Below are 13,569 nucleotides of genomic sequence, written 5' to 3'. Positions count from 1 at the left end.
CGTTTCTTGATAAAATAATCGAGCTAAAAGCACGGGCAGAGAGATGCTTTAATTTGTTGAAAGCAAAGAGTAACGCAGCAACCTTTCTATCAGAATAGTTCATTTACAACAGGACCCAAAAGGTTTCACAGTACAGGTTTTTATCATATTCCTTGCTCGAGCTAAAAAAAAAATTATTTTATATATCTATTAATATACGACTAAGAAAATTACTTGATTGTGATTGGCTGAGAGGCGGCCAATTTGCCGTTCATTTTTAATTTGCACTGCACTACAAATTAATACGTGCACTTTCGTAATATCAAAGCCATAACAATAATTATAATGAATAGTATCTGGGAAATTCTCATATTAATATCACTCGTACTGCACTCGCATGCATTCGATTACCAATACATAGCTAAAACTGCTGTCCCAAAATCATTTTCAATTTCTCAGTCTATTCGTTATAGCTCGTCGTACCTCAGTCCCCAATTCTCCAGCAGTACACAACTGGATTTAAGAAGGAGTTGATATAAACGACAGTTGTCGCGTAGTCATAAACGATTTTCACTGTTACTGTGTATCCAGTAAATGTTTCGACAAACATCGTTGTACAAAATGGGAGATAGAATATCACAAACAAACCGTAAACATAAAGTACAGTCACTGCTGATTTTCTACATTTGAGCATGTTTATCGTGTTGCTTTGAACACTATGCTGTTGCTGGCTTATCAGACGCTGATGTCTGCGAACGATCTGAAATATTTTCAAGGTGCTCAAAGTTGTAATAAGAAATGCCCGAACCAATATCAACGCTGGAACGATAATCCACTTGTTCATCCAAAACTTCAATGTAGCAACAGCTTTGGCGAAGATCCAAAGGCAAACAGCAGTCTGAATCACGCGAGGAACAGTAATAACCGTGTTGTATCGTAGATGCAGGGTTAAAGCGAGAAGTCGATCAATAGAGACTGCGCTTAAAATTAACAATGACACGCCAGACGTTGTCCAGCTTGATATGTTCTGAGTCATTCGCAAAGTACAGTATGCACTGAAACTTTCTAAAAGTTCGGCAATCTGATAAGCCACGAAAAATGGCTGGCAAATGAGTCCAACTAGGAAATCTGAAACGGCGAGGCAAAACAAAAGGATGAAAGATGGTGAATGAAGTTCTTGTGCCTTCCAAATGACTTGTAAAATAATAAAATTCCCAGAAGCTGTTATCAAAGAAAACACCGCATCGAGAAAAACAGTTAGAACCCTTGCGATAAAAGTGCCTTTCGTTCGTTCCAAGTTGACATCCAAAAACAAGCAGGCAGGATGACTAAGCTAGGTTTTGTTCATCTTGAATGAAGACTTATACCCATTTGACACATATTGCATACAAGTCTAATAATTATGTACAAATAGCTGCTGTATTTACTTGTAACAGTGGGAGTGCCAATTAACGGCGCCAGGTTTGTTTTCTGGATGTTTATAAAAATTTAAATGTTGAGTAGGAGACGATAAACTTGAAACAAATGAATTCTTAGAGTCTTACATTCTTACATTTAAGCCAATCACAGTTCTAACGCTGAGTGAGTCGCCTACCTAGTCGGAACAGTTGAAACGGAGAAAGTTTCGATCTCACTTGTTCTCTAGAAATTTGACAGTCACTTTTAAAATTACAGTCAATCTGAACATAAAGCCAACCTTTTCTTTTTTCGGCTGGATCTAATATTCTATTGCGTGATTACGGTAATAGCTTTTTGTCAATAGGTTCTGCACATGCTAATATCACGTGCACTTGGCAATCACTAGTATTGTCGTGATGCGACCTGAAAAGCCGAAACAAAAAACCATCATAGAATTATTAAGAGTGCCTTTTGCGACACCGTTAATATTAAAATTTTAATTTTAATTTGCATGACGTTTTCCATGCTTTCAAAATTAATAATATCTACATGGAAAAGCTTGCTAAAGATTAAGCCACTGAAACCCCATATATTTCCCGATAAATTTTAGTAAAAGTCGCAAAGTGTGACATACCACTGTAGCTTGAATATTGGGAATACCTTGTTTTAATTCCTGAGGCTTGTGAACATTCACCTCTTAAATTATTTAGAACGACTTGGTGTCATGACGCTTAATTGGTAGCGAGGCAAATCAAAAGGACTAAACGATAAACAATATATCGGCTGCATCATAAACTCCCTGTACAGGAGAAAGAGCAGCGTAAATATAAAGTCAGATGGTCCTATTCATATTTCCCTGGTTCCAGACTGTTTTTCCTCTTCCCTTATCGAATATCTATAAAATTTGGGCTGTTAATTAGGCGACAACAAATCATCTGTCATACAATTACCTGTATTTGTATGTTTTTTTGTTGTTTAATTTTTTGTGGGAGAACTTCAGAAGATGTGTTTTGTATTAATTATAAATACAATATTTTTACAAAATTTATAGCACTCCGATACCAATTTGCATAGGACATTAACCCGTGTTTTTGTTAGCTCTCTTTGAAGTCAATAATATATCAAACACGAAACACTGTGTTCACAGTTCCAAACACCGTGAAGAGTGTTGAAGATACGACGCGTAGCGGAGTATGTTTGATGAACTTCAAGGTGTTTGGAAATGTGGCTAAATGCTGTCTTGAGTGTTTGAAAGATTTTCTTAATCGAAGCTAAAACTAACAAGAAAATGGAAAATTCTACCCTGATTAAGACAAGATATTCAAACACCGTCACAGTCATACACCTTATTCCAAAATGGCCGCAATTTTAGTATTCTTTTGTTTACTTGCAAATTAGCCCTTGTTGCTTCGTTTAAGGGAAAATATTCTTTTGAATTTCGAGTTTAAGAACGAGGCAACAAGGACTAATTTGCAAGTAAACAAAAGAATACTGAAATTGCGGCCATTTTGGAATAAGGTGTATGATTTCCCTTGTTTAGACTTGATGAATTATCTATGAGTTGAGAATATGTGGTCGTAAATTTCTTCGTCGTTATTACGCTCATAAAGCCTTTGTATTTCGTTTATCTCCTGTCAATAATTTCCTGGCAAGAAAATGTCCAATATCTTATTTGTTCGATTTCATATTATTTTGATTCATTTTATAATTCAGACGCAAGCATAATGATAATTCTCCAGCAAGACCATCAGGCGGATGCAAGAACAGGTTAACACAAACATTAGCAGTAATGCAAACATAGGCGATTTCAACTGTGAACCCACCTAATGTCTCCACGAACATCGTCGATGGAAGACAGGATATCGCAAACGCGTATAGTAATGACGGATTTGCTACATTTGAACTCGGTTACCACGTTGCCCTGAAAACTCCGCTGTTCAGTGCTACCTTATCTGGCGCTGGTGTCTGCGAACGTTCTGAAATAATTTTCAAGTTTAAAGTTGTCTGTGGGGTTGTAATGAGAACAAAATAGCAAGAAACTTCAGCAGAAATAACACCACCGGAATAAAAATCCAACGGCTCCCCAAGATCCGACACTACGCTAAACCCGCTTTGAAAATTATGTTCAGTTAATTGTTCTTTTCATGCTAACGACAATAAAACGTTTTCTCGTTCTCTGATTACAGCGCTAAAATATATACATTTTTTTAATTTAACAAGGGAAGGTGCATTTTATTTCGGTTTTATGATTTTTATCAGAATCAGATCAGATCGGTATGCGCAGTTGTACGCACCGTTGCGGCGCTAAATAATCAAATTTCTGAGCCGGATCAAGTAAATATATCACTGTTCAAAATTTCTTACAAAACTGTATATGTTAATATTATGTCTGAGGAAACACAAATAGCAAATGGTGAACATCGCTCTCTAATGAACTATTTACGTCAATTTAGTGATAAACGAGACGCGCATTTGGTAAAAAGCCATTAGAGTTTGCTGTGTATTTTTCCTACTACTAAAGAACATCTGTGTAAATAAATTATTCAGGCTGATTTAGTGCCAACTAGAGCACATTTGATGAAAAGGGTTTATTGCTAACCAGAGAAACCTGTAAAAAGTCACTGCGAACGAGCTTGAGGTTGCTGAGGGAGTCCTCACGGTTTTGCTGCATTTATGAACAACGGTAGCCACTTTGATTTCTCAGCTGCTTACCCACGTTGTTTGACCACCATAGTACCAGCATTTTGACTTGAAGACTAATTACAGCGATAACCTCAGGGGGCCTCCATCAACCCACCTTCCATGAGAAACAAGGACGGTTAGGTTTCGAAATATTGAAAATGTGACGTGGTTATTTGTATTGCTTGCTTCGTAATTTTGACTGAGATAGAGATGGAGGTGAAATGACCGCCTACATTAAGGCCACAGTACAAGTTCCATCACCATTTCGGAACGTTTGGTAATTCAACATGCATCGCATTAAAATCCTTCCTACAAACCCACAAAACAACACCCTGGTTAAGGTAACAAGGCTTAAACACCTTGAAGCAAACAATTTTAAATCTTGACATTAGTCGGATGCACATGTTTAAATATTTGCAGTTACACCCACCTTTCCGATGTCTGCTCAATTTCAAAGCGAAACGCTAAAGCGGAAAAGTCGCTAATTTGTTTTGTTTTGTTTCTTTCTTTCAGTTTTTGCTCAGCGTATTCTTCACAGCTAGTCTTATTTCTGTTATTCTCCAACAGTACACTAGAGGATTTAAGCAGGAGTTAATGAAAACAGCAGTTGCTGTGTAGTTATAGGTGGTTTTCACTGTTAACGTGTATCCAGTAACAGCTTGCATAACCATCGTCGCCCAAAATGGAACATAGAATATCATGAACAAACCATAAACGTAAAGTGCAGTCACAGCTGATTTTCTACATTTGAGCACGTTTACAGTGTTACTTTGAACACTCTGCTGCTGCTGAGATATCTGGCGCTGATGTCTGCGAACGATCTGAAATACTTTCAAGGTGCTCATGGTTGTGACAAGAAAACTGGTAACAACTATTGCCGCGGGAAAAATACGCCACTGGCGAATCCAAAATCTTAGCATGACGATTGTCACAGATAACATTCATACAACAAAAACAGTTTGCAATACTCTTTGAACGGTTACAAAGGTGTTGTACCGTAAATGAAGGGTTAAAACAAGAAGTCGATCAATAGAGACTCCACTTAAGATTGCCAAAGATGCGCCACTCGTTGTCCACCCAGATATGCTCTTAATCATTCTCAAGATGCGATAGGCACCATAGTTATTTGTAAGCTCGGCAATCTTGTAAGCCACGTAAAAAGGCTGCGTAATAAGTCCAACGAGAAGATCCGTAGCAGCAAGACAAAATAAAAAGATGAAAGATGGCGAATGAAGTTCTTGCGTTTTCCAGATGACATGTAGAATTAGAGCATTTCCAGTAGATGTTATAAGAGAAAACACTGAATTGAGAATGCATGTTAGAACGTCTGAAATAGATGTATTTTTGGTTTGTTCCAGATTTACGTCCAGAAAGAAGCAGTTCAGATGATGTGTTTTGTTCATATTGTAGATAGTTTCATACACAGCAATAGCTAGCACGCCTCATGGTATGCTGTAAATGATGCACGATGAGATTTTTGCAGTTTACATTCGATTGTTATATTTAATTCATATATATATACTTGCTATATTGAATAATTACGTAGTCAGTTATGGTTTCTTTCGGTGAATTTATCGATCAATATCAGACTTGCGTATCCTGACATCAAAACATCACTCGATCAGATAATGATATTTTCGAGTCATTTCTTTTTAGCCAATCACAAAGTCTGACAATGAAATAATTTTAAAATATCCATCTGTCTAATGAATTATTTACGTCCAGTCAGTTAAATACAAGAAGTGCATTTGGCAAAATGTGAGCACTCAACTGAGGAAATGTGTAATAAATTATCTACGTCGACTTATTGTCAGCGCGTAAAAGTAGATCATTATTCTTTTCGTAGCCACAAGCCGCCTGATCGAAGCTTATTGTGGGCTGTGCAGGGGCACTTCTTGTGAAGCGTCTCCTACCGAAATTTTAGAAACCGTCTGGTTATGCCATGCATGCATGATCATCAGCTGTAAAAGCCTGGTCTTAAAACTGGAGCTAGAAGGCATTTCAATTGTAATCCTCTGTAATGGCTGAAATTCGTATGATGAATGACCTCGTTTAGCACAGTTAACTTAAGCTGTGTTACAGATATAGATTTAGTCAGGCCTAAAAGCGGAGCTCCTAAGTAATTCTAATAATTAACCCTAAAGGAAGAAGAGGATTTGTTTCTATTGGATCAGAAACTCATGTAACAGTTCAGCGTGTGGTTTCGCTATTTTTCTAGTTACATTTTGACAAACTACACCCAATAAGCGTACTCAAGATTGTAGAAATTAGGTACGCAATATATCAGGGACTTTTCAAGAGAAGATTGTGCAAGGACTATGTCGGGAGAGAAGTCAACAACACGCCAGGTCTTTTTTGGCGCCGAAATTTTGCCTTTACACCTACTCCCTCCTTCTCTCCCAGAGTAATAACCCGACTTGAGCTTGCCATCCAATGGAAAACCAGTACATGGTTAGCGGTAAACTTTAAAAAAAACGCAATCTCGATGAGCTCCAAACTTATAAATAAATAAGGTCTTTACGAAAGGATCAGGCACAGCATACGTGCATGTGACTTTACAACCAATAATAAACTCTGTCATATGTATTACAAAATTATTTGAAGTTAATTAAAAAAGATATTAGGAAAGAAATTTAAAAAGACGTTTATTTGCAAAAGCCAGTTTAAACCGTTCAGTTGTTTTCACAGCTCTAGGGAGTATGAAGTCATGACCGTTATCTCTAAGAGCCCTGTTACGTTTAGGTGGAAGCAAGTCATACAATATATGATCAGTGTCACTGGTGATTCTCTTAACAGAGCACTGTTCCTATTCTTTATTACATCAGATATCAGAATGTTCTTATTTGTATAACTAAGACACCCAACGGATTGTTGAGGAGATGAACGAAGACCTCCTCGATGTGCGCAACTGGTGCTTCAGAAATCGACTAGTACTAAGTCCAGACAAGACGAAATTAATTGTTTTCGGGAGCCGACAGATGACTTCGAAGCCCCATGATTTTCGTTTGTCTTTGTTGGGAAAAGACATCTCCCCAGTACAATCACCCAAAGATCTCGGCGTGATTTTGGATTCGAACTTGACATTTGATGATCATATTAAGACCACAGTATCGGAATGTATCGCACGCCTTGCGCAAATTAGCCGTGTCAAACACTGTCTTGACAGAACGTCGTTGTTAACCGTGATAAATGCCTTGGTTTTCAGTAAGTTGTACTACTGCTCGAACGTCTGGGCAAATACCACAGAGAAAAATATAAGGAAATTACAGACTGTGCAGAACTACGCATGTCGAATCGTTAGTGGCGCGAGAAAGTACGATCATGTAACTCCCCACTTAAAAAGTTTGTCTTCGTTACCCGTTAAGGACCAACTATACTACCGCCAAGCTACCATGACTTTTAAATGCATTTCCGGACACGCCTCCAAATATCTGACGTCACAATTCATTACTCGCGAGCAAGTTACCAAGCGTACAACTAGGAGTGGCCAAAAGCTTGATATACCTTTTTTTAAAACAGCCTCAGGACAAAGAACATTTTATTACAGAACTATTGGACTTCGGAACAATTTAGACCCCTTTTTAAAATCAAGCTGTTCAGTTCAAGTTTTTAAACGTATCTTAAAGAATAAGCTTTTAGACAATTTTGTAAATACTCCCTAAACTTCATTTATTTTTAGTATTTTTCGCGACTACAAAGTTTAGATAATGTTGTAAATGTTTTTTAAATTTGATTAATTTTGATTGTGTAATTATTAGTAACTTAGTAATTTAAGTAATTGTTCCTGAAAAGCCCCATTGGGGAGGTAACAATAAAGTATGTATGTATGTATGTAACTAAATCGATAGACTCGCCTAATGAAGGTGTCAATCCGATCTAAATGTTTGCCTTGAAAGACGGGGCCCTACACTTCTAATCCATACAGAAACAGTGACATTTTCAAAGATTCGAAGAGTTTATTGAGCTGATCTTTAGTGTATCCATCATACTTGCATACTCTAAGAATATACAGTTGACTAGTGGCTCTGGACAGTAAGTTGTCAATATGAAGATCCCAGTTACAACAATCTTCCTGGAAAATAATTCCCCGATGTTTCAGCCACTCTTTGTGCTCAATCCCAGACGCTGGTGGAGGAGCAGACTAAGTAGTTGTACTTAATGTTTCATGAAGGCTATATTTGCTTGGTTTATATATTTCTGAACCAAGTTTGGCAGATGAGCTTTCTTTGTTCTCCAGTTTATTTTAATTTAGAAGTTGTGACAAAATGTCAGATTATGACGTCATAATTGATGACGTCACCAAAACGTGCTATAATTTTTTGTAAAATCTGATGTAAAGATTATGTCATTGGAAAGGCCCTGACTTGAGGAGTAAAATGCTGGAAACCGTTTTCTGCTATGATGATTATTTTTTGACATATGGTAAATTAAAAATTTTTTTGCTGTCCCCCCGGAATTTGCTTAACCATACTGTTCTTCTTAAGTCAGTCTCTTTGGTTTATTTTTTTCAGTTTTTTTCTAGGAAGGCTAATAATCTAGAAAAATAGAAAGCTTGATGTTGTCAAAAATCGTATGGTTTTAGAAATTTGATTTTCGGCTTTGTTAGGATGGTATTAACAGTTAAAAAACGGGTGACGTCACAGGTTATGACGTAAAAAAAAACTAATTTTAACGAAATAACACTAGAGGGATAATTTTTTATTCCGATTTTCTTCTTTATTTTTGCTTAAGTCATCTGGCACATCACATGTGCAACATAGCTGCATTTGCTGGAACAAAATTACGGCTCCAATTTGGGGATTTTTTCAAGGGGGGACCCCATATTTTGCAGAGTTATTTTTCATATTTCAAAATGCCATATTTCATTTAATTTTTGTGATATGGACAAAATTTTTTCAGGTTTCAGCTCCCCTTGATGTGCTCTTTCGAACACATTCTAAAAAAATATGCATATTAAAAACTTCAAAAGTGGCAAAAAAAAACATGACGTCATCACTGTGACGTCACAACTTTGACATTTACTGACATTTTTCACGTAAATATAATTGGCAATAGGTCTCCTGCTCATCTGCCAAGTTTGGCGTAGAAAGAGTCAATACTTTTTAAGTAATGCGAAATAATGTGAAATATCCAACATTTGGGGGCGGGTTTGGCCCCTACGTAATCGCCGAAAGCGAAGTTAACATTGGTGAATATTCACAGAAACGAATACGCGTTACTGAAAGGATTTTTGGCCCAAGGGCAACGGCAGTCATTTTGAAAATTCTCTGTCCTTTTAAATATCCTGGACTTGGAGTGATATCTTCCGAATAAATGAAAAATTCATTCAGCAACTGTCTGCCACGTTTACTTGCCGAGATGTCAAATAAATAAATAAATAAATATACATTTATATAGCGCCATTTTCCACTAATTGTCCATGGCGCTTTACAATACTTTAAAATTAAAATCCTAATTAAAAATTAGTGCTCTTAATTAATCCTAATTAAAAATTAAAATCCTAATCAAAGGAGGCGAGCTTAGTAACCAGGCCTCAAAAATGTTATATTCACCGCGTGGATCGCTGAATATAACGTCATATAAGCAATCGCTCAACCAATCAGATTGCTGGAAACTATTTGTTCAGTTCTGGTATTATACTAATATGCAATAGCATTTCTCACGTCTTTGACATATTCAAAGACATCCTGTTGTTGGCTGCCCAGCTGTCAAGGTTCTTAACTTCCGCAAGCGCTGTGTCAGAGTTTCTTCTACCAGCCACAGTAATAGTGATGTCATCGGCATATTTCACGATCCCGTTCTTTAAATCGACAAGTTTTACATCGTTCACCATCAGAGTGAATAAAAATGGCTCAAGGACTGTGCCCTGTGGCACCCCTCTTTTAATGTCAACATAACCAGTAATCTTTCCATCAAGAATGACCCTCTGTTTGCGGTTGTCAAGGAAGCTGATAATCCAGTTGATGATATATGGATTAAGATTAGTAGACCTCAGCTTATCGCAGACTATAGATATTTTGTGGGAGACGGTGTCAAATGCTTTAGTGAGGTCAAATGACAAATCTCGAACAAAGGTCTAAATCCTCTTCGAACCATCTGAGCCAATTATGTTGACACTTAATAAACGTCATTGTGATATTGCAATATTCCTTGTAGGCGAACTGATCCAAACCAATCGCAGACTTAAGCTCCTTCGATTCAAAAACCTCTAAAAACATTCTCATGGTGGTGTTCGTGAGGGATATCAGTCGAAGCTGAGCACACTATGACTAGTGGAGATTCTTTGGGTATTGTAGATATGTTGGCAAGCTTAATTCCATGGAAGAGCAATTTAATGCTGTCTGAGGGAAGAATGAAAAAGCTTTTTAATTATTGGAGCAAGATGGTGTGCAAAATCTCTCCACAGCCAGTAGGGGAATTCCATCCGGACCTGCAGCTGTGCGTTTCGACCGTGTCCTAAACCCAACAGTATGCACTTCAAGAGTAAAGATGTATGTTCGTTCCGGAATAGGTGATAGCTCCGAGGCTGAAGACTGTGTGTCAGTGTTAACTTTTTTACGACAACAGGCTTATATCCTCAGGGTTAATAACAGAGCTGTTGTTTTGTGCCTTAGACCCTCTTGTAGCAATTTTGTTTACAGTATTCCACCAACCCTTCGTCCCAGTTCCATGTTTTCTGTTTACATTGCCTACAGCCCGCACTTGGTTGTTGAGGATAAGCTCATAGATCCTTGCTTGTAGGTCAGCATTCTTATTCCTGATGGTACACAGGTGTTTAACTATTGGCGACATACAAGGGGGGTCCCATGAAGACACCTTAACCTTGATCAGGGGGAGGCATTCATTGGATATCCCTACAAGGGTGTCATTTAATAAATGGGTCGCCTCGGTGATATCGTCACACGACAATACATTGCTCCAAAAGGGCATGCTTCCAGTCTTTGCAGCATACATAACCTGAGCCCGCGATATAGTCACGTGATACTGGTCAGTGGATGCCTTGTTTTGACAGCTGTCAATTAACTATAATATAAATGTCCAATATCAAAGACGTACCTATGGTAACGGAGTTACTCTCTTAATTTTCAAGGTATTGGGCTTGGCGTGTGGACGTACGGACTTATTGACGTACGAACGGACGTATGTACGGACAGTCACGTGACAACCACATTTTTTAAGAGCGTTGGGTTACCAAATTTTCTAAGGTGTGGGGCTCAGCTGGTGCACCTTCGGCGCGCAGGGGCTCCGTTATTATGAGTAAAACTAAAAAGCAAGCAAGGAAGATGTAGACAGGTTATAAACGACGATCTTCGAAAAATATCGATCGAAAGACATTTACGTGTAATAATTCTAGATGTGTCGTGCATTGACGTAGTCCCCTTTCCAGTCCGAGCGCTCGTGAACGACTAAACTCAGTAGTAAATGTTTACAACAGATCTCATAGAACTGCTCGGGATTGAGGAACCTTCTAAAGGTGAAATGGCAGCTTGACTATGGACTGGGCGTAATTTTTCATATAATTTTGCTGAATACGCATCACTAAAACCGTATTTGCAAACCTACAAGACGAGGTAATAAAGCCGATATAGATCTCGCTTGAAATTAAACAAAATATATTGCCATACTTCAAGAATGTAAGTGCTGTGCCGCCCTGATGTCAATATCTGGGGACACATAATTATTTGCAATTATACCGATCTTGTTTCACTTACTTGTCGCTCTATCACCATCATTTCAAAAGCAAAACAACAGCCAATTGTCAAAGAGACTCTAAGAATTTCTCTTGAGTCAGTTTCAGTTTCTCTTAAGTAAATTCTTCACAGCTCGGCGTATTTCTCCTATTCGCATGCAATATACAAGGGGATTTAAGAAGGAGTTAATAAAAACGGCAGTTGCTGCGTAGTCATAAGCCACTTTAACTCTTAACGTGTATCCAGTTAATGTTTCTACGACCATTGTAGCAGACAACGGTAGATAGAATATGACGAACAAACCATAAACGTAAAGAACAGTCACAGCTGATTTTCTACATTTGAGCACGTCTACAGTGTTACTTTGAACGCTCTGATGCTGCTGAGATATCTGGCGCTGATGTCTGCGAACGATTTGAAATATTTTTAAGGTGCTCATGAGTGTGACAACAAAACTTGTAGCGACGATCGCCACCGGAAAAATAAGCCACTGGCGAATCCAAAATCTTAGCATGACGATTGTCACACATAACATCCATACAACAAAAACAGTTTGCAATATTCTTTTAACGGTTACAATGGTGTTGTATCGTAAATGAAGGGTTAAAACGAGAAGTCGATCAATAGAGACTGCACTTAAAATTGAAAGAGATGCGCCAGTTGTTGTCCAGCCAGATATGCTCTGAATCATTCTTAAGATACAATAGGCACCAAAGTTATCTGTAAGTTCAGTTATCTTATGAGCCACGTAAAATGGCTGACAAACTAATCCAACGAGGAGATCCGAGGCTGCAAGGCAAAATAAAAGGGTGAAAGATGGCGTATGAAGTTCTTGTTTTCTCCAGATGACGTGCAATATAACTAAATTTCCAATAGCCGTTATCAAAGAAAACACAGCATTGAGAATACATGTTACAACAGTTGCGATAAAGGTATCGTTGGTTTGTTCCAAGCGTAGGTCCAGATAGAAGCAGTTGGGAAGACTTAAGTTGGTTCTGTTAATTTCTGACATGACCATAACTGACCGGTTATAGACTGTAGCTGTACTTTAAACCTGTGTGTTGCGCGCGTAGTGCAGTTGATACAAGTAGAGTCAGTAATTTACATCTTTGCGCTATTGAGCTTTTCTTATCACCTTAATTTTGTTGATTGGTTTATCGGCCCACAACACACGAGGTGCCTTTGTTTTTTAAGTATTATTTCAAAGTTGTTTACATGTAGCAAAATTGAACTCAAGAGTTTTCAAGCAAGTCAGTTGGGCATACAATATTATGAATAGCACCTGTCTTCAAGGGTGATTGACCAATAAAATCACAGATATCTCCATGTTTCAAATCTTGGATCAATTATAACTGAAGTTGTTTTGGTTGCAAGCAAATTGAATTAAATGGTACCAAGAACAAACGCTTTCAATCTGTAGTTCATTTTTGCTTTCATACAATTGTGAAATTCGCAAAAAATAATAATGATATGTTGAAAACATCAAAAGCTTGACAGCGAGTGCGTAAATAAAGTTTGCTTTTTCGAATATCTCTTCGGAAAAACGGACAGTAATAATAATTTACATGATTGCGTTGCACGGTCTTGATCATGTTTGCGCATAAAATCCCATTACATGTTTTTAAATAAATACCGCGAAAACGTTTCAAATGCCCACTCGCGCTAACAAAGAGTCTCAGAACTGGAGCTGTATAGTTTAATTTTATCTAACTGAAAATTATATTGGACAGAACCATAACAAAAGAAATCAAAACATGTTTAAAGAACAACTCTATGCTTTCTCTACAAAGCTGCACATCGTGTGTTTTCTCTATTGTAC

At 37.7% G+C, this 13,569-nt stretch overlaps 1 protein-coding gene and 2 pseudogenes across 1 annotated transcript; all 3 read right to left on the bottom strand.

Moving 5' to 3' along the window:
• Positions 1-251: 251 nt before the first annotated feature.
• On the bottom strand, positions 252-1,327 carry LOC145466397 (trace amine-associated receptor 8b-like; annotated as a pseudogene).
• A 3,241-nt stretch (positions 1,328-4,568) lies between these two features.
• On the bottom strand, positions 4,569-5,480 carry LOC145465167 (melanocyte-stimulating hormone receptor-like; annotated as a pseudogene).
• Positions 5,481-11,525: 6,045 nt separating this feature from the next.
• Positions 11,526-12,918, bottom strand: LOC145466737 (melanocyte-stimulating hormone receptor-like). The gene has a single exon (XM_081450446.1). It carries the CDS (start codon positions 12,766-12,768, stop codon positions 11,854-11,856), a length of 915 nt encoding a protein of 304 aa, XP_081306572.1. The 5' UTR covers positions 12,769-12,918; the 3' UTR covers positions 11,526-11,853.
• Positions 12,919-13,569: the final 651 nt, after the last annotated feature.

This window comes from Orbicella franksi, chromosome 13, assembly GCF_964199315.1.
Source record: "Orbicella franksi chromosome 13, jaOrbFran1.1, whole genome shotgun sequence".
In the NCBI taxonomy this organism is placed as follows: domain Eukaryota; kingdom Metazoa; phylum Cnidaria; class Anthozoa; order Scleractinia; family Merulinidae; genus Orbicella; species Orbicella franksi.
This window is presented reverse-complemented; position numbering and strand designations above follow the sequence as displayed.